The sequence below is a fragment of the Notothenia rossii genome, assembly GCF_949606895.1.
Source record: "Notothenia rossii genome assembly, chromosome: 1".
In the NCBI taxonomy this organism is placed as follows: Eukaryota; Metazoa; Chordata; class Actinopteri; order Perciformes; family Nototheniidae; genus Notothenia; species Notothenia rossii.
In genome coordinates, this window is record NC_136912.1 from 36830046 (window position 1) to 36851161 (window position 21116).

The window sequence follows — 21116 nt, forward strand, 5'->3', positions numbered from 1 at the left end:
AAACGGTAGCTGATTTCGTAAAATGTCAACGCATGGAGGATGTCGGAATCTGCTTTGCATTTTTGGCAAATTTACTAAAGGTGTGCAGCTGCTGCTCTGAGGACAGATCAGACTTGATTTACAATGGGCCTTAATGGAGACATGTTGAAAGTTGCTGTCACTTCATGCCCTCGGGAGGCATCTTTTTTTTTATTTTTCAGCGTAAGAGAGGTTTTCCTACAATTCAAGCATAGAATTATGTTCCAGGAGTGTAGGGTTTGGGAATTATGGCAGTTAAAAAAAAAAATGTAAGGCGAATTTCAAGCTGTCCCCCACCCTAGCTGTGACATCACGCACTCTAAGCCTTAACGAGCTGCGCAATACACACTCATGTTAAAATCTGAAGAAGGCCTCTTTACCAAGCTCCATACTAAGTTAAATATCTCAAAAAGTGTAAAATCTATGAAAGATCTGAAGAATACCTTTTATAACTGAAGGTCTTGTGACCGTTTAAAAGTTGGAATGAAGTCTCTAACTAAAAGTATGTGGAAGGAGTAGCATTTGGCGCACGGTGTAGGTAAAAGAGGATTTAAAGGTTCCTCCCATTGAGTTAAATGTTAAAAAAAGAGTTTAAAAAGCAGAATATTTCCAAATGTATAAAATATTTTTAAAAAGTTGAAAGTTTCCCATCATGTGATGAAAAGGCTGAATATTTTCATATTTGAATGGTTTCTCTAGCTGAAAGTAGGCTGAAGTTATTCGACGGCAAAATATTGGTTGAAATAATAATAACTAGAAAATGCATTTCCTGCTGAAAATGCCTGCGAATGCTGTAAACTGTGTACATTTGTTGCTGAATTTAGCTGAAAATGCAGAATTCGCACTAAATATAAGTCAAACATTGAATTTTGGCATTTCTAGCAAATGTTCCACCATAAATTGATTTTGCACCAAATTATGGTGGAAATGCCTTAATTAGAAGATAAGAAGAAATGCAGGCTGCTTTAGACAGTTAAAAGTATCAGTATTATTTTCAAGTATTTATTCTTCAACAGACATGTAGGCATGTAGACCCTCCTCTTTAGTTTTTTTGGAAGTTACATTCATTACATTTGCATGTGCCAGCTATTCGTGTCAAAGATACATTCATTATTTATTTTTACTTTATAAATCCCTGTAGCTTAATAACTCCTGTGGAGTTGAACAAGATTTGAAATTTGCATCATGACATCATTTTTAATTTCAAGACATTTTGAGGCATTAACTAATTCAACTGTTACAAATCTATAAAATATTTTTACCTTAATGTGTACACCTTAATTTGAGTGCCTTTCTTAGGAAATAGTCAGCACAATCTTTCTGTACCAGCTTGGCAGTTAACAGTTAATTCTGTGTTTTATGTACAGCGCTATATGGCTAATGTTAGCATGCTAACACACTAAAGTTAGGTGGTGAACAGAGCATTCATTAGATCTGTTAAGCCAGTTAACACGAGTAAAGTTAGCATCCTAACGTTTTCAGATTTTAATTGAACTTTGATACACTAACGTTAACATCTTAGCTTACTAAGCCAACTGCAGCATTTTCACTCTGATAAAGGTAGCTGATAAAGCACATAATAGACTTGCTAGCATTTTTGTAGACTCTTAATCTTGTTTACTGTATTGTAGATTATAAAAAAAACAATTTCACGTATAAGTAATTATAATATCCCTCAACTGACATACTTTACTCACTTTAGCTATAGATGACTGATTGTCCGGTACCTGTTGTATAAAAGCAAACAATTACATTCATTGTCTGCAAAAAAGCGAATGAAACAGATATTTTCCAAAGACACATGCCAGGCATCTTGTCTGAGCTTCTCATAGTAGCTCCATTTAGGTTGTTTCTTTGGTAGAAATTAGCATAAATGACATTTTTAAAAAGATTGTTCCCATTCAGCAGAGCTCTAAACATGACTCCATCCAAACAGACTTCACTGAGGATAAACTTCTCAATCTCTTTTTGTTGCATCCACTTCTGTTCTTTTCAGATACGTTTTATACTTGATGATCTATAATTATGGGCAACTAAAAGAAAAGTATTTGTTGTAGTCGTGTTTTATCGAGTGTGTGCTTTTAATTATTTACATTGTTATGTTCCCTTTCTTCTGGACTGTTGTGATATTGACTTCCAAGGAAAGAAAAATAAGATCATAAAAAAAGTATTGTGTACCTTATTCTGTTGTTAAAGCTCTTGAGAATATTACAACATGGTTTTTTACATTTAATTTTTTTAATGATAAATACTTTTTTTATCATTTGAAATAATTTATTTAAAAGTGTATATTTTATATATTTAATGATGTTATAAAATGTAAATATATTTTTTGTAGCCGAGAATCCACTGTTAAAAAAATACGTATTTGTTTTAAAATAATTTAATATATTTTCATTACTATGACTATGATATTGCCATAATGGGGTAGCCCTTAATTAAAATAAATGGCAATACGAAATGCTTTAGTTAAGTGTCGTATGTGAGATTGTATAAAAACATGTGTAAAATATGAATGGAGTAATGGGCCCAACAGCACTTCTCTAATTATCTTCCTCTTCTGCATATCTGCCATCTGTCCTCTTGCCCCTTCCTCGTCTCTCCCCCTCCTCCCTCAGTTAGGCCTCCGCCCCTCTGTGGGGCTGACCCTCGGCCCCTCTCCTCCGAGCTCCGGGTGACTCAGCTCCAGGGCCCCCTGCGTCTTGGCCTCCTCCGTCCCCGTCCTCAGCTTCCATCTCCTCCGCCACATGCTCGTCGTCGTCCAGCCCCTCCTCGTCCTCTTCGTCATCACTCCTCTCAGAGTCTGACTCATCCGAGTTGTCCTCTTCCAGGTAGCGGTAGCCTTTGACCTGCGGATACAAATAATATATGTTATTGATGGCTGGGAAAGAGGTGTTCCAAAGTCAAAATGTGTTTGCTCTCATTCTATTTACATATAAAAAGTTTCCCAATAAGTGACTCGCATTTCGAAAAGATTTCCTCCATAGAGGCTTGTTCCTTCAGTTTTTTCAGAAATTGGCGTTATGGGCTATTTACGCATGGCTCTAATTTGACAGTAAATAGTGTAGAAGAAGACAAAAAGTATTATTACTTTTGTGTATCAAGATACTGTATATTAAGTACTCTGCTTTGAATAACAATTTGTGTTCAAAGTTTTCCAAAAATAAGTTCAATTACTTAAAAAATGACATGTACTCCTTCTTCCTTCCTTAAAATCCTAGAATCAGTTTAAAAAAAAAAGAAACAAATATAATTGATTTAAAAAGATGACTGACCTCACTGCGGTTCCTCAGTGTATGTGCACTGGGCATTTCAAATGTCGTGATGCATATTTGACTATGAATGGCTCCAGACAATTTGGGATGTTAAAAAATAATGCATGTATAAAAGGCTTAAAGTGAGATATAAAGGGAAACACGGAAACGTCTCCGTTCAGTGTATGGATGACATCCAAGTAATGGAACAATAAGCCAAACACATTTCTGTTTCTTTTTGGGGGAGTTTTGAAGGCAGAAAAAATACATTTTAACTTAATACCAACATTTTATTGACTTGAAATGAGAAATATAAAACAAACTAGCAGAAAAGGCTTATTTGTGAAATTGCAATCAAAATAAAAAATGAACATAGCAGCACGTGCACAGATCAGGGTTTCCGCTAGGATTTTTTCTTGCCGGTCAAATGTCCAGAAATAATTTATTTAACCAATATTATTATTATTATATTATCAAGAAGATTTTTTGGATTTTTAAAACAAATTTTATTTCCATTTGTTTTAACTATACACCAAAACAAAAAACAAAAAACATTACACAAATCAAATAAATAAACAGATTTTCACGTCTACCAAATAAATGTCATTTGAAAACGTTTTACCCATTTCAAAACATCATCTTTTACACACTTTAAAAACAAAAAAATTCACCTACCCTTTAAAACTTCAATATTAGAGAGTCATTTTCCCCCAGTGAGCACAGAACCTGCCCAACAGCCCACACATCCAGAAACCCCTGTAGATGATTGATCAGCGTATAGTATGCATGCTCCACCCTCAGACGCACTGCCACCAGCCCCCTCAGACAGAGCACTGCATCCGTCCACCCTACTCCAGCAAGTTGGTTCTTCCTACTTTTCCAGATTGCTAATTTTGCATTAGCAAACAAGAAATTGATCAATAGTAGGATTTCCTTCTTTTTCAGGATGTATTTGGGGCCATGGACAAAAAGTGGTATGGAGAAAACCTCCCCGAACCCCTCCACCCACTCCTGTAACATTTTTTTAAGACCAGCCAACCGGGGACAGGACACCACTAAATGCTCCAATGTTTCTGCCATAAAACAGAACGGACAGCCCCCCCTTGTGCCTGGGTCAAAATGAGCCCTGTATTTGTTAGTGGCTATTGCACCGTGTATAATTCTCCATTGGATGTCAGCCATCCGTTTTTCAACGGGAGACTTATACAGGATCCGCCAGCTGCCCTGAGGGGAAGAGCCCAAACCAAACACATCTGTCCACTTCGACTCTCTGACGCCTGCGAGCGAGCTGAGGTTTAGCACCTTTACGCAGCTAAGATATAGCTTCTTCCCATTGCAGGAGCTGAACATTCCAGGTGTTAGAGTCCCCAGTGATAGCAGGAGACCATCCTCCTCTCTCCATTCCCCCACCGCAGGACCCACACTCAAGGCAGGAAAAACATAATCATGTCCCTTTCTCCACTGGTCGGCCAGATCTGCATCCAGAGCAAAAGTCCGGTGGGATGGCGACAGCGACTGCCACACCTCTTCTACCAGGTTCTCCAGAACTCGAGTTGATCGAATGCCCGTCACCTCAGCCAGTTTTTCTGTGGAGATCCCTGTCAAATGGCCAAGTTTTACCACTCCCGCTTCAATGAACGCATTTTTTAGGGCGGCTGAAGAGAAAATGGTTCCGGAAAGAAAACCAGTGTCAAACAGGGGCTCCTCAAACAGCCACATCCCAGGCCGGGGGTCGGGTGGTCTGGTAAAACTCAGAATCTTCCAGGCATTGATGACTGAGCAGTAAAAAGGTGCAAGTCCAGTTATCTTGTACGCAGGGGCCTTCAGCAGAAACAGGTGTTTATCAAAACCAAAGCCCCCTGCCCTCCAGAGCAACAGCCGGGCCATAGCCAGCCAGCAGGGAGAGGCACCATACAGCAGCCGCTGAGCTGCCTGCAGTCTAAAAGCAGCAGTCCTCGCAGTAATGTCCACAAGGCCCTGCCCCCCCTCCGCCACAGGGAGGTACAGGACCGATGCTGGCACCCAGTGATGACCCGACCAGAAGAAATCTACGAGGAGCCGCTGCAGTTGTTTCATGAGGCCCGGCGGTGGGGTTAACACCTGGAGTCTGTGCCACAAAGATGAGGCAACCAGATTGTTGGCTACAAGAACTCTTCCCCTGTAGGACAGCCGGGGTAGCAGCCATTTCCATTTGGCTAATTTTGCTTGCACCTTTCCCAGCAATCCCTCCCAGTTCTGTGCCACCATGTCCTCAGACCCCAACCAAACTCCCAGGACCTTTAAACCCTCGTTTCCCCAGCTGAGGTTACCAGGAAGACTGGGCCTATTTTCTAAACTCCACTGACCTACCAAAACTGCCTCACTCTTCTCCCAGTTAACTTTGGCTGAGGCAGCCTTCCTATACAAAACTAAACTGTCCTGTAGCTCCTGGATATCTCGCTGACCCTGGATAAAAACACTGACATCATCAGCATAAGCTGATACAACCACCGGGGGGGCCTGAGCTGACACTGGCAGACTCAGGCCCCTCAGCCGGTTTCTAAGCCTGCACAAAAGTGGCTCGATGGCAATACTATATAATAGGCCTGAGATAGGGCAGCCCTGCCTGATCCCCCTTTTAACTGGTACAGGTCTGCTCAGCCCTCCCCCCACTTTCACAACACAACATGCATCACTGTACAAACACTTCACCCAGGACAAAAAATGCTCCCCAACACCAAAAGCCTGCAATGTGGCAGCCAGAAAAGTGTGATCCACACGATCAAAGGCCTTCTCTTGGTCAATAGAAATAATACCAACATTTATATTGTACAGTTTGCAAACATCAAAAGTGTCTCTCATCAAAAACAAATTGTCCACAATTGATCTGCCAGGGATGCAATATGTTTGATCAGTACCAACAAGAAGTTCGATAAAACACTTCAGTCTGTTAGCTAAAACCTTTGACAGTATCTTATAGTCCGTACATAAGAGAGCCACAGGTCTCCAATTCTTCAACAGGGTTAGATCTCCTTTCTTAGGCAACAGTGAAATCACTGCACGCCTACAGGAAGCTGGAAGAGTCCCTTTCCCAAAGGACTCCATCAATACATCCAACAAATCATGTCCTAAAATGCTCCAAAAATGTTTAAAAAAGTCTGCAGGTAAACCGTCTATGTCCGGAGCCTTGCCGGAGGCCATCTGTGTCACCGCAGAGGTCAGTTCCTCCAGCGCAATGTCAGAGCCCAAGGTGTCACTTTCGGCTGGACTCAGCTGTGGAAGACCCTGAAAAAGTTCATCAGCGGCTTCCACGTCACAACCTTCGGCTTTGAACAGGTCCGTGTAGAAGGACACTGCATGTCTCCTCATCTCAGCAGGTTCAGAGGTTACCTGTCCATCGGGAAGACGCAGACATACCATCTGCTTCCTTTGGCCCACAGACCTCTCCAGGTTGAAGAAAAAGGTGGTTGGTGCATCAATGTCTCTCATGGAAGTAAAACGGGCTCTGATCAGAGCTCCCTTGGCCTTCTCCTGAAGAAAACAGTTAAGCTGTTGTTGTTTTAGGAGGGACTGTTCTATATTTCGAGCAGACACACTCTCTAACTCTCTGATCTCTCTCTCTAACTGCTCTATAGCTCTCCTAATGTTTGCAGTGAAGTAGGCTGTATACTGTTGACAGAACACTCTAATCTGAGCCTTTCCTACCTCCCACCACTGACTCAGGGAGGGAAAAGACTCTTTCTTTGATTTCCAGTTGATCCAAAACAATTTAAAATTCTCACAGAAAATCAAATCTTGTAAAATGTTAACATTAAACTTCCAGAACGATCTAGGTTTCTCTGTGTTGGATAAAACCAAATCCAAAGAAACTAGCTGATGATCTGTAAAACCAACAGGTTGGATGTGACAGTTCACTGCACGAGTAATAAAAGAAGAAGACATGTAAAATCTGTCTAGCCTGGCTGCACTGACGCCCCCATCTAGCATTCTCATCCAGGTGTATTGTTTAATGGAGGGATGCTTCATCCTCCACACATCCACTAAGTCAGCCTCTCTTATCACCTGTGACAGTAAAAGGGACGAATGAGGATGAGGCTCCCGTCCTATTCTGTATTCCTATAAAGTGACATTAGTGCAAACGTTCCAGTCCCCCCCCAGTATAACACACTCCCCCTGTACACTAGTGTCTAGCTTGTCTTTTAATAACTGAAACACAGATACACGTGCAGGGCCCTGATTGGGTGCATACACATTAATAAAAGTGAAACTGAACTCTAACAGTTCCACTTTCACCATCAAGGCTCTACCTGCCACTATCTCAGTGCTGGATAAAATCTTTACATTTAGAGAGGGGGAGAATAAAACAGCTACTCCAGCACTAAGGTTTGAGCCATGACTGAGTACATACTGACCCCCCCACCACATCCCCCAGTCCGTCTCATTCAGGCTATCACTGTGCGTTTCCTGCAGAAATATCAAATCTAATTTTTTCTGATTAAAGACTTCTAACACTAAAGCTCTTTTCTGTGCACGTCTACCCCCGTTCATGTTCAAGGAAGCAACCCTTAAAGCCTGCATTAGAGGAAGGAGACAGAGAGAAAGAACAGACAGGTACACACAGCAGAGAGGAGACACCCAGTGTTGCATGATCATGTTGAAATTATTTAGACCTTTTCAGTTTCTTCCCTCTTTTGCTTCCTGTCGTATCTTTTTTCATAGCAGTTACATGCCTCCTGAGACGATAACGTTTCTTTTCATCCAGCAGGTCTAACCCTACAACTTTCTGAAGAGTTCTCACTGTATGAAGAAACTTGTCAATGTCAGGGAAAAAATCTCTCACTTCCACTGACTTGCCAAAAGACTCGTCTAAAAAGACATTAATCTCTTCCAAAGAATATATCTCTGCGTTCTGAGAGAGACTATCTGCAACTGAAACACAGTCAGAATCCCCCTCACCGTCTGTGTCCATCTCTGTCACCTCATTATTGTCTGCAGCCTGTTGAAACTCTTTTTGCCGCCCAGAGCCAGACGGCAGCTCCTTCTGTGTGCCAACAACCTCTACCTGTCCCACAGCACCAGTCCTCACCTGTCCTGCTACATCATCTCTCATCCGTTTACCTGTTTCCACATTTTTTCCTCTCACACTCACCACACTCTCTACAGTCCCTGTTTCATCTCTCACGATATTCATCCCTACTTCCTCCGCAGCCACCGGGGCCCCGGCGGGTGCAGCAGCAGCAGCCCCCGCGACACCCGGTCCCGCTGCCGCGGACCAGGCCGCCCCGGGCTCGGCCGCCACAGCAGCCCCGGCCGCCCCGGGCCCAGCCGACACAGCTGGCCCGGGACGGCCGGGGCCAGCTGTGTCGGCTGGGCCCGGGGCGGCCGGGGCTGCTGTGGCCCAGCCGCCCCGGGCCCAGCCGCCCCCGGCTCGGCCGCCCCAGCGGCTCCCGGCCCGGCCGCCCCAGCGGCTCCCGGCCCGGCCGCCCCCGGCCCCGGGCCCAGCCGCACCCGGCGGAGCGGCGTGCCGTCTCTGTGGACATGCAACACGTTTGTGACCCGACTCCCCGCACTCAAAACACTTTACGCTCCCTGAGCTCGCATAAACCATATAAAAACCCTCTTCGTGCCTCACCCGGAAGGACACATCTAGTGTCTGAGTGGGACAATTCAGAAACATGAAAACCTGTCTCCGCAGAGAATGGACATGTTTTAACGTTTCATCCTTACACCCCAGAGCAACAGTGCGGAGATTACTGGCTAACTTACCAAAACGCTTCAGCTCCCGTTCCAGCGCCTCATTCGGGATGAACGGAGGAACGCCAGACACAGTGATCCGCGTGGACGGTGTCGCCAGCGGTGAAATTTGAATGTATTCCTCGTTTAGCATTAATCCGCTCTCGATAAGTTCCGTCACATATTTCTGGTCTTTCAAAAAGACCACGACCGCTTTGTTCATGCGGGAAGCATAGGAGATATTTGCATGACCGACCTGATCCCCCACAGCCAGCAGCACCTGCTCCACTGTGCTTGCGGCCTGAGCCACCAGCCGCACTCCGTGTCTCAGAGACACCGGCGGCGCCCCGGAGGACGCCATCCCCGCCACGAGGCACGGAAAAACACTAAATTAACAAATTAACCGTACTTGCAAAGGGTACAAAAATCCCAACGAAAGATCATACAGTTAAAGAAACGATTGAAACAGAAACAAAAGAATTAAAGTTTTAAAGTTGAAATTCCCTCTTCCCTCTTCAAACACACATCCACCACCGAAGAAGAAGAAGAAGAAGAAGAAGAAGAAGAAGAATTGTGTAGCAGAGTTTCCGTTAGCAGGTAATTGCCAGACTATGACCGGATATGCTGAAACTCAGTTAATGGGACTCATTTTTATATTGCTTCATGCAGAGCTGCGTGTCTCCGTCAGACTCAGCAGCTGACCTGATCTCTATCTCGCGTCCGGTTATACTTCACTCGCGTTTATGTCCATATCGATCAGATCCAGCTCTCCTGATCGGCCTTTATAGAGAGCACCGATCAAACTATTATGAGTGAATATCGTCCGATAATGATCGGCGGCCAATCGATCGGAGCATCCCTAATTATTACCGGACATTTAGACCGGCAGGTTTTGAATTTACCGGTTTTTAATACATTTTAACAGCTAGAAACCGGTAATTACCGGCTAACGGAAACCCTGGAACAGATAATGGCTGCTTTTCTACATCACATGGACATCAATATTAGTTTTGCTGTGGAGTGGAGAATGAATTCCTGTTTTCAATTTGTTCAATTTGTTCAGTTAAAATACCCTAAAATATATTCTCCTTATCTGCAAGCTGAAACTGATTATAAAGGGACAAATAAAGGTTGACCTTTATTCTTCAGCTGTCAGACGGTGACTGGTTACCTTGTGCCGGGGCCGAGGGATGCGAGGCAGTCTGAAAGGAATCTTCCTGGCCAGCCGGCGCTCCATCACCCCGTAACAGAAGCAGGCCAGCAGCAAGGTGGCCAACACGATTGAGAGCTTAGCCTGAGGGAAAGGGGCAAAAATAGGAAAATAATATAGTGTAAGTATATTGTATAGTTGGAAGCGTCGGAGGCTTTAGATGTTCATTGCCAAAACTATCCTGTAGCTATTGTGCATAGGACATATAAAGCTTTGAATCCTTTAAACTTGAGACACAAACACATTGAACTTTCTCTCAACACAAATCATACCCTCATAGGCATGTTGGACCAGAGGTAGACGATGAAGATGGCGATGGCCTGCCACCAGTGATAGATGGTGAAGACAAAGTCAAGACGCTCTTTTTCCTCACCGTACAGCATGCCCAGCAGAGCTGAGAGAGAGAGAGAGAGAGAGAGAGAGAGAGAGAGAGAGAGAGAGAGAGAGAGAGAGAGAGAGAGAGAGAGAGAGAGAGAGAGAGAGAGAGAGAGAGAGAGAGAGAGAGAGAGAGAGAGAGAGAGAGAGAGAGAGAGAGAGAGAGAGAGAGAGAGAGAGAGAGAGAGAGAGAGAGAGAGAAGTAAGGCTGACAATGTGTGAACAAAGTTACATACCAACACCTCGAACAGCACCAGCGTGACTCACTACTGACGCCCGTCTTGTTCAGGGCGCTGCCAAGTCCCCACAGCACAGAGATCACCAGAAGAGGACCCAGATATGAAGGCGTCTTCGGGGTTGGAGAGAAAGCCAGGAGAGCCACCAGCAGCACTAGGTGCACCACGGCCCCCCCCACCAGACACACCCAGCGCGGGAGGCGGAGGAGGCAGAGGGAGAGGGAGGAGAAGACGGAGCAGGAGAGGCCGTACACAAGGATGAGGAGCCACAGCTTATCCAGGCCCAGAGCGCAAACGCCATAGGACTGAGGAGAGAACCAGAACAGGCTGTTGGTCCCGGGTCACAGTTGCTTCATTTTAGAATAACATATATAAAAGATAAATAAACAAATAGAATGAAAATAAGTATAAGTAAGAATAACCAATAAAAATATCAAATAAAGTAAAGATATTCAAATAAACATAAGAAGTTAAAGTAACCTTTGCAATTAAAGATAAAATAAAGTAAAAATGTGTATATCAACCAAAGAATTTAATTTAAAAAAAAGATCAAACAAAATACAAGTATTTACTTTAAACTAAAAGTTAAAGCAAGAATGTTCTTTAAAACGATAAAATAAAAAAGAATGTGGGTGTTGTCCACAGTAATAACTGTTATGTCTAATATATGTAATTTGTAATGTAAAGCGCTTTGAGCACTTGGAGAAGCACTCTTAATAAAAATGAAATTTATTATTATTATTATTATTATAAGCATAAATGTGCAATAAAAACATAAAATTCAAAAAAGGTAATTCAAAAAAATATAAGTTAAAGTCAAATGTCCAATAAAAGATCAAATCAACATCAGAAGTAAAAGTAAAATGTGCACATTGTACTAATATATATATAGATGTATATCACAATCCATACTGTGTTTAAGAGATTGAAATCTTATTGAATCTGTACTTATTTCTATAATGTGTCGGCTCCTCTGGTATCACACTATACAAATGAAGCAATGCGAGTAAAAGTGCAGTACCAGGGAGAATCCAGTGATGGCGAACATCTGCTCGAAGCCGCTGTAGATGAAGAAGGGGCAGAGCAGGCGCAGGCGGTAGTCCCTCAGGTGTTTGAAAGGCAGCTGGAAGATGTTTCCCCAGCCGATGCTGCGGAGGTCGATCTCTTCGGTGGGGCGGTAGGCGGCGCCACACAGCATCAGGAACTGTGGGAAGCAGCAAACAGCAAACAATTCACTTTAAATTGTTTTGAATGACTCGATACGTTTCAAGATTCAAGGCTTTATTGTCATGTGCACATTAGTTACAGGCTCTACAATATACTTTGGATCATAAGGCAAACTGAATGCAAACACGTTGTTGAATAAGCCTCTGTATCCACCCTAAGCCCTGCAACTACAGCTAGGCTGGGATAAATTCATGGGCCAAGCTACAATACTGTATATTTATATATCAACCCATTTCTACAGCCAGACTTCTAAACTGCTTTCAACCGGAGGATCTGAGAGTGTTTCTTCTACAAAAACAGACTCTTTCTCCATCTCCTATTGTCTCTAAATGTAGAATTAGATCAGCATTTAATAAAGTTGCTGTACTTTGATGATTCTTGCACTTTTACTCTATTGAATACAATACGAGACGCTTTGGATAAAATTGCAGCTAAATAAATGAGATGGAATGATTGACTGGTTGCCCAGGGATATGTTTTTAAACCCTGAGTGTGTCCTGACCAAAAAACACTTTGTTCTTAGTGCAACTCAAATATGTTAAAGGGGCCTATTCTGCTTCTTGGAGTTAATCTCTTCCCTGTAGTGTTTTCTATATAGGTTTGTGCGCATGTCAATGGTCTGCAAAGGCTAAGATCCAGAATTCCCTCCAGAGGGAATTTCTCTCCCACACACTCCCCCCCCCTGCCTGAAACACCTCCATTGAACTCCTTTGTTTACCACCCGAACATAATGACATCACTATGTTATATTCACGTTTCTATTGGCTAGCGCTCCAACACATTGTACATAAAAGGCTTAGGGGAGGGACATCTCTAAGCGGTTGACCAATCACAACAGAGCAGGCCAGCCAACCAATCAGAGCAGACTGGGCTCTGGTTTCAGACAGAGGAAAAAAAGAGCTGCTGCAGCACAGGCAGTATGAGGAAAATAAAAATGTCACTGTAGAGGCACAGAATAGAAATATGGACCTTAAATGAGAATTGTATGTCCATTTTAATCAATTTAACCGAGCTTAAATCTGCTCTAATTCATATTTCTAGCAATGTATCAGTGAATTTTTGTAATGTGAAAGATCTTGCTCAAAACTATGAACCCACAAAGAATTACCACCCAGCCCTACAAGTTCCCTCTGCTCTACTGAGCGTTTTAATGTCTGGCTAATTTATTTTGGTTTTATGGCCCATAATAACGCTGCAGCCTCCCCCTCACTCTGGAACTCCCTCCCCAACCACGTCAGATCCGCCAACACTCTCAGATCATTCAAACAATCCCTCAAAACTCACCTGTTCACTCTTGCCTTCAACTCCTAATCCACTAACCCCTTGCCCTTATTCCACCTAGCTTAGCACTTTCTACTTTTGTTGTTATTTTTGTTTTACTTGCTTGTAAGCGCTTTGAGGACCAGGAAAAGCACTATATAAATGTAATGTATTATTATTATTATTATTATTATTATTATTATTATATGACTGTTTGGTTTTTATATATATCTATATTAATACATATAGACATTGTGTCCTGTTAGTACATGCTTAAAAAACACATCACTACAAAAATAGAACAACAATGGACAGTTTTGCCAATTTTGTCCAATTAGTAATCCTGCCTTGTTTCTGTTAAAGTAAGTCGGTAATTCTACAAGCGATTTAATAAAGGGGCAGTTATTAGTACTGCTCTTATGCTTCTTATTCATTGTTGTTTTAAAAGACAAATATTTAGAAAATGTGTTTGTTGGTCTTACAGCAGAAGTAAAAGCTTTAATTGAAGTAGTGTTGTACACAAATGTAAAGTACAAGAAAATCCAACAGTACATTGATTCTAGTTATGCAGTACATATCCAGATGCAAGTAAAACTGCAAAATCACTTTTGTTCTAAATCTTGTTCGGAATGTACGGAATAGGATTAGGGCCATTTGTATATGATATATATAATTAGCATTGCTCCCTAACTGTCATTCCCTGGTTATTTCAAAGAGAAGGAAAATGCAGGACAGACACAAGACAATCAGATGAATAAATGTTAAACAACTTAAAACACTGAATTCTAGGTGTGTGTGTTTGTAGGGGCCTTTGGATCTTACGATGATCATGGAGAGGAAGGCGAAGCCCATGAGGACGCTTTCCACTTGGATGAGCAGCATGGAGCGAGGCAGCCTACTGAGCACGGTGGTGTTGAACCCGGGGATCACACCTTTGATGTTTGCTCCTGTCATTAGGAAGAGGAGAGGGAAAACAAGCGTTCAATCCCACTCAGGATGCAGTCAGAGCTGAAGCCTGTAACACACGCATCTGTGATCTTTGGAAATAACCAAACACTAATAGTAAACGAATAGAGAAGCAGATCATATTTTTGAGGTGTTACCTCGCTACACTTTTACTTCCTCCTTTTGTTGAGAGCAATCAAAAAGAAAGTGATGATGCATGAAGTTCAAAATGATAAACATCACAGCTTGAGGAGAAGTGATGCGCCTCGCTAGTTTCAGAGCAGCTCTGGGAGGCCACTTCGAGTTTCATGTAGCACTTTGCTACATACTGAAGTAGAAAAGATTTATACTAGCCTAGCACTGCACTGCATTACTACTTGTTGTTCTCTTCCTACAGTACTCGTTTTCTAAAAAATACGTTGGTCTAGCACGTACCGTGGGAAGACGTGAGCCATGCAAAACAGTAAAGTATAAGGGTGGAACTTTTCTCATCTATGAACATGATTAAGGAAAATAAAAACTGAGATTTTTCTTCTAAAGGGGGAGAACCACTGACCTGATACTAGTTGGTCTGGAACCTCTCATATTGTTTTTCAGTTCGAGACATGGACAGATTTGCTTCTGGACGCAATAGAGAGTGCAGAAATGAGTGATTTAGCACTTCCAAGTTTTTGGTTGTATTCGCAAAGTAAGGTCTTTGGTTATTACAAGCTCACAAGATGTTCATGTTTTGATCTACGACATCAAATGCAAACAAAACAAAAGACTGCCAAACTTCATTACGCCAAACCCAAGTCCACCTTAAGCTTAGTGGTGTTGACATTAAGTCATGCGAGCGTCAAGCAAGGATAAATAGTATTAGGTCTAAAAACGTTTGAACATTTATTTTGTGAATCAGGGGTTTATTTCAGCCAAACTGAAGTTGGTGATTGTTAAAACAGCAGAGTTATATTTAACCTAGTTATTGTTTGTATTCTGTCAAGGTAGAATAAAGTGTGTTTTGATCAGCATGGTAAAATTCCTGTTTGATCAATTAAGTCTGGTGGCTTTTAGGGGAGCACAGTAGTTATAAGTATATGTTTTCCCTACATTTAAAATTAGTAACGATCTAAATCCCCTTACTCATTTTCAATATAGAATATTGAGTCAGTTCACATTTATTTGGAGAGTTGATGCAAAATCAATATACCTAGTTGAAGTTAAAGAAACAACGGTAAATATCCAGGTGGGGAAAGCAGCTAGTTAGCTTAGCTTAGACAAAAAGATCTGTTTGCCTCTGCCCATTTAAATCAAATAGTAATAAATATCTTCATTTGTACTGTAACTTTTTTTTTTGTCATTTATGTATGTCTTATTATATTTCAGCTTGTTTTTACTTTTAGCTTTGTAAGGACTGTTTTGAAAAGTCATTTTATAATGTGATTCTTTTACACTATGTATTGATTCTTTAAATGTTTTAAGCACATTAGAATGCCTTGTTTTTGAAATATCTATATCGCTAAACTTGCCTTGCCTTAAAGACTGGAAAAAGGGTCTAGAGAGTACAAAGCTTAAAAGCATCTTTCCAAATCTTTATACAAATCATTGGTCAAAATGGACTGAATTAAAAGTCCTAATACTTAGTCATCCTCAATTGCTGTTAGAAATTGTTCATCAATGGTGGGGATGTGACACTGTCCCTTACCGCAGTTATGGACATTTTTGAGGATGTGTTCGTTTTCTCGCAGGTAGCCGTTGAGGACGAAGCGCATCGGGAACTCAGCGAAGACAAAACTCAGCTGGTGAGGAGGAAAGAGCATTAGTTTCTGCAAATGCTCAAACGTATCTTTCCAATGTTAAACTGATCATGACGTGAGAACAATCTTAGGTTCATTTGATAAAACGGCAGCATAAATGAGACTCACATGGAAGATGATGAAGAAGATGGACTGGAAGACGATGATGTAGCTGTGGCATGCGCCCTTAGGGAGCTTCTTCTGCTCCTGCACATGCTCTTCTCTGTAGTTCACATACTCGTAGTACTGCTGCGCCATCCTGCATGCCCATAAATTCAATCATTCATTTTATGTTCTGTAGGTGTGTGTCCATTTGAAGACTGTATACAGACTTACCTGTACACTTCTGGATGTGTTAGACATTTTGGAGCAAATTTCCAAATCTATTATCTGAGGCTACTGCGTAATAAAAACAGTGGTTGCTAACAAGTGACTTGTTGTCATGTCATCATTCAGAATAATAGCTGAGCCTTTAGCTTAACGGTGTCGATGCCAATTCATGTAGTTTGTGTATAGCCTATAGCATTAGCTTTTTTTACTTTTGGCGATTGGATTTACAGTTAATACATCCTAAAAAGTGGTGTCAATATGTTGAGATAATCCCGTTGAAGAAAACGTCTAAGTATCATAAATGTGTGTTAGCCACAGATCTTATTTTCTTCAACTTTCCCTAACCAATGGAAAGATCCCAGTGCTTTTAGTCGAGGCAGCCCTTGGTAGGCTCATTTCCGGGTCGGCCAACAAAAATAAGTCACCACTACACCACTCAATTGGGAAATTAAATAATGACTTGCACGCATGAAATATATATAGATTTCTATTATCTGTTTTTCTTCATTCATTTTTATAAAGGCTCTACATTCAACACATGGAAATAAAACAACGTAGATCGGTTTGGTGAATTGGGTTTCTAACGGCATTGTATCACAAACACAAAAGCCCCCAACACAGCACTGCACAACAAAGAGCATGGCAAACTATTGTTTGGGCATTGCACTGATGGAAACAATAAGGTGTCACGGCTGCTGCTGCTATCTGCTCGTTAACCTGTCTGGGATTGTTTTCAGCTGTGTATGTTATATGTATATGAGATGTGCCGTTGCCCGGAGCCCATTGGATGCCAGTTTCCTGTCCCTCCTCCGGTAGGCGTGACCAAAGATCTGGATTGGAGCAGGTCGGGCCCGACTCACCAATCCCTGCCCACACCTTCCGGGGACTCTTACAAGAGTGTGTGCATCTCAGTTAGACAGGAGAGGTCTGAATCTGTGTCAGACGGCTCTCGGTGCTCTCCTTACGTTCTGTGTAGCTCTGTGCTAGTTCTGCTACAGTGGTTAGTTAGGGTGTGTGCTTAAGTGTGTTTTGTGTGTAATTTGTGACGGCGTCGGCGTCGAACTTGCGCGAGACGCCTCACTATTTTAGCCTTAAGTGCCCATTGTGTGCTATGACTGTGATAATCTGTGGCCTTCGATGATGCTTCAGCTCCAGTTTTACTGACAGCACCTTAGCAAGGATTTTGAAAGTAAAAGCTCTCATTTCACTTGAAGATTTAAAAAAAACTATTGTCAAGTGTTTGTAATTCCACTTGTGATTGCTGTCCTTAATGTAAAACTAATGTTTTAAACTTTGCACATATCTCTATTAAGGGAGACTATTATGCAAAGGTCCAGGTTCATATTTTGTGCTCACTTTGACTGCTCACATGCTTGAGAGACTCTTGTTAAATAAAGGATTACATAAACAAAAGTCTGTTAGTTAAGAAAGTTCCATCAGTGATGTCAGATTATTTTTTTGTAACTACATTACATTACATGTTACTTGTTAGACGCTTTTATCCAAAGCAACTTACATACTCAATACTGTGGACAATCCCCAAAGGAGCACTTTGGGGTGAAGTGTCTCAAGTACACAACGACATGCTGACTGCAGAGGGGTTTGAACCTGTGCTCCCCTGATCCAAACACCAACGCACTAACCCACTGCGCCACAGCCTCCCTAGAGCAGTGTTTAAAGGGTTGTTTTGGTTTGAAATCCTGTATTATTTCAGGCAATTGCTTTAACTGTACAGTATGTTGCAATTTTCCTAGATTGTCTCAAATCTCCCTTATGTTTGTGAATTGATTTTTTTGGCTACCTTCATTGGATGTGAGGGGATAAAAGTTCCTAAATTATATAATTGAAGCGTTGATGACCATTAGAAACGCTCAATATTAAGGATCATGGTAAAGGTCAAAGGGTAGTTATAAAGATATATTTAGGGTTTATAGAATTGAGGTCCACGTGTACACAGTACTGCACTCACAGTGAAATATAACCTCTGCATTTCACCCATCCTAGAATTACGAGCAGTGGGCAGCTATTATAAAGCAGCGGTGGGAACAAAGGCCTTGCTCAAGGGCAACTTGGCAGGGCCACAGGTTGCCAACTAGTACCTCTCTGCACTGAAGGTAAAACCGACAATCAGAAACTGGTCGTCAGTACTCGTCTGAGTACTTCAACATGACGTAGGTCCAGCCTCCGCGTCTTATGTTACATCTTTATCCGCCCACTCTTCCACATCCACTTGCTCACCTTGTAATGTAATTTCCCAACGAGGCCCAGAGCGGCACGATGGCCACGCCGATAGCCACGGCCGATGGGACCAAGGTGTAGTACCGCTCCCAGTAATTGGTCGACACAAAGAGTGCGTAGATCCCTGAAGCGAGGAACATCATCCACTTTGTACCTAGAAACCTTCCGGGGATGTAAATAGAGGAAATATTGTTGTTATAGAGCAAGGACATTCAGTTACAAAAGGAAAGGTTTTATCATTTGTGCGTTTGCTACCTGATAAGTACGGGGGTGTACAGCAGACCTATGATGGGCGTGACGTTGATGCCCATCAGCATCTTGTGATCGATGTCCTCCAGGCCAAGGTTGCTGTACTTCACTTCGCGGTAGGTCATATCATAATGGAGTATTAGCTGCATCTGCAGTAGACCTGTAGAGAAAGATTTAATAGAACTATGCTCTTCTTCCTTCATCAAATGATGTATTTTGTTCCATACTGACCCATGTACACACTGTACAGAATCATAGCTCCAACACTGGCTGCAAGGACGTTCTTGATGACTCCAAGCCTCTTCCTCCTGTAGTACTTCCTCTCCTCCTCCTCCTCGTTGTACTCTGCTTGTGGGCCAAGAAACTCCTTTATTAAAGAAGAAAAAGGAGAGGTGGGGGGGGGGGGGGGGTTTGGTTGGTAGTATTTAATCACATCTTTCTCTGGAAACACTAGAACTGGAGTTTTCCCAGGAAAACGTACCTGCTCCTGTGCGTTTTCTTCTTGGTCCACATTCAGCAGTTCATTTATGCCGCCATTGGGAGGCGCTACAAACGGATCAGCATCCCTGATCAACACCTCTCGATCAGCTGCCTCCATCTAGTGACCAAAACCGGCAGTACTCTGGATTATTACTTGTTTACTGGACCAAACGCAATCAATGTGTTTGTGTCATTACTCCCATTATGCTTCTGTAGAAACCATCTTCAGTTCATACTCATGAGAATATAGTCAGAGGTTTTTTGTTGAATTATCACAGGTCATAAAAAAATCACGATACATTCCAGATAAAATGTAAGGCTGGATAAATCTGGATTATCAATATAATTACTCTTTTAAATTGTGGACTTTTAATGTTGGAGTAAATAACATGGGCAGCAGTCATATTTATAATGAGACTACTTCATTTGAAGTGCTTATTTTTAGTACTTAATTGTTTATTCTATGACCGCGAGATAAGGGCCGGCTATTACTGTTTGTTATGTGAGTTTTTAGCTACCTTATTTGGATAACAAGGGATAAAAGTACATACATGATATTTGGAACTTCTTTGAGTTAAGAAGTCTCTTCAATATTGTAAGCATTGGGTTGAAGTATCTTTGAAGCCTTAACACCTCAGACGTTACAATATTAAAGGTTATGTTTGGGCTCAGGGAAAATGCTTATTTTTGTATTTATGGGACATATTCAGTGGTACATTCTCTTGTCGTTGACATTAATTTCTCTATTTTTCTCTCCTAAAGAAAATGTTTTAGATAAAACGTTCCTCTAAAGAAATAGAAAAAACAAATACTTTATGAAAGTGTGTTACATTTCTAAATCAATTCAATTGTATTCGTTTTTTGATTAAATAATTATTGTTTTACGTTTGTTTGTTTTTTACTTTCTTTAAGTTAGTGGAAAGTCCAATGTTGTGGCTATTGACCCCTCATGTTACAGTTCTTTTTATTTCATATCTAGATTGTATGCAGTTTTACGTCAGTGCAAATAAGACAATAAAAAGGTACAAAAATAGACACTATATCTAGCAACGTGATTCTAAGTGATGTTCTGAAATGTTCTTCAGTGCAAATCAACAAACATGACCACATTGATATAAAAGAGGATATAGCCCATAACATGTTCTCCAAAATGTTAGCAAGACATAGCATTGACATTTCAAGCTTTATTTTAGGGGCATTGAACTATCCTCGTCTAGATTTAAAATAAAATCCACGTTGTGTGCTCTTTCCCCCCAGCATTGCCTTTAGAACTCGTGTAACGACTTCCTTTTAATCCTGAACGTAACAGTGGAATAATGAAAGGTAGGTCAAAGAGCTAAATTATATAAATGATTGTACTGTCTGGTATGAAACGATGCTTTGGTATAGTTTTGCATACCTATAGCGACTTCTGCAGTAATAGTAGCCTAATGCAGCATTGCAAACAGCACACGTCATCAACACATTTTAGGTTTATTATTTAAAAAGACTATTCTGAAATACCAAGTGTGCTGTAACTCACCTAGCATACTTACCTAACGACAAAACTCATTTTTACAAACACCTTGAACATCATTTACCGTGTTTCTTGCGCGGGGCTCCTTGCACCGGTCTGAAACGTTATTCCACCTGTAACATAGAGACGACAGACCCCCTCCTACCCTGGGCCGCTTTTGTTTCAGCAGCTGTCAGTTCCCCTTTCTCATGTACAATGTACAACGTGCAGGTATAAATAAGTTTAGCGAAGGAAACGAAAGTCTCCACTTCCTCACCCCAATCTGCTTGACGGTCTGTCTTAAAGGTATAG

The 21116-nt window shown here is 41.6% G+C and overlaps 1 protein-coding gene across 1 annotated transcript; it reads right to left on the reverse strand.

The window, feature by feature from the left end:
* Window positions 1-991: 991 nt before the first annotated feature.
* On the reverse strand, window positions 992-21086 carry unc93b1 (unc-93 homolog B1, TLR signaling regulator). Its single transcript, XM_079676137.1, has 13 exons — window positions 20890-21086; window positions 19311-19427; window positions 19061-19196; window positions 18836-18989; window positions 18581-18742; window positions 16142-16271; window positions 15922-16015; window positions 14115-14239; window positions 11827-12009; window positions 10837-11110; window positions 10467-10588; window positions 10156-10278; window positions 992-2867 (listed from the first exon to the last, which is right to left on the reverse strand). Exons 2-13 carry the CDS (start codon window positions 19425-19427, stop codon window positions 2637-2639), a joined length of 1851 nt encoding a protein of 616 aa, XP_079532263.1. The 5' UTR covers window positions 20890-21086; the 3' UTR covers window positions 992-2636.
* Between the last annotated feature and the right edge of the window lie 30 nt (window positions 21087-21116).

Bases quoted from the DNA above. Each gene is read 5' to 3' on its own strand.
- unc93b1 (XM_079676137.1), bottom strand. From the start codon at position 19,427: ATGGAGGCAGCTGATCGAGAGGTGTTGATCAGGGATGCTGATCCGTTT. The intron at 16,272-18,580 runs GTGAGCAAGTGG...ATGGGCATGCAG, and splicing joins TTGGGAAATTACATTACAAG to GATGGCGCAGCAGTACTACG. The intron at 11,111-11,826 runs GTACTGCACTTT...TTCTCTCCTCAG, and splicing joins CCATCACTGGATTCTCCCTG to TCCTATGGCGTTTGCGCTCT.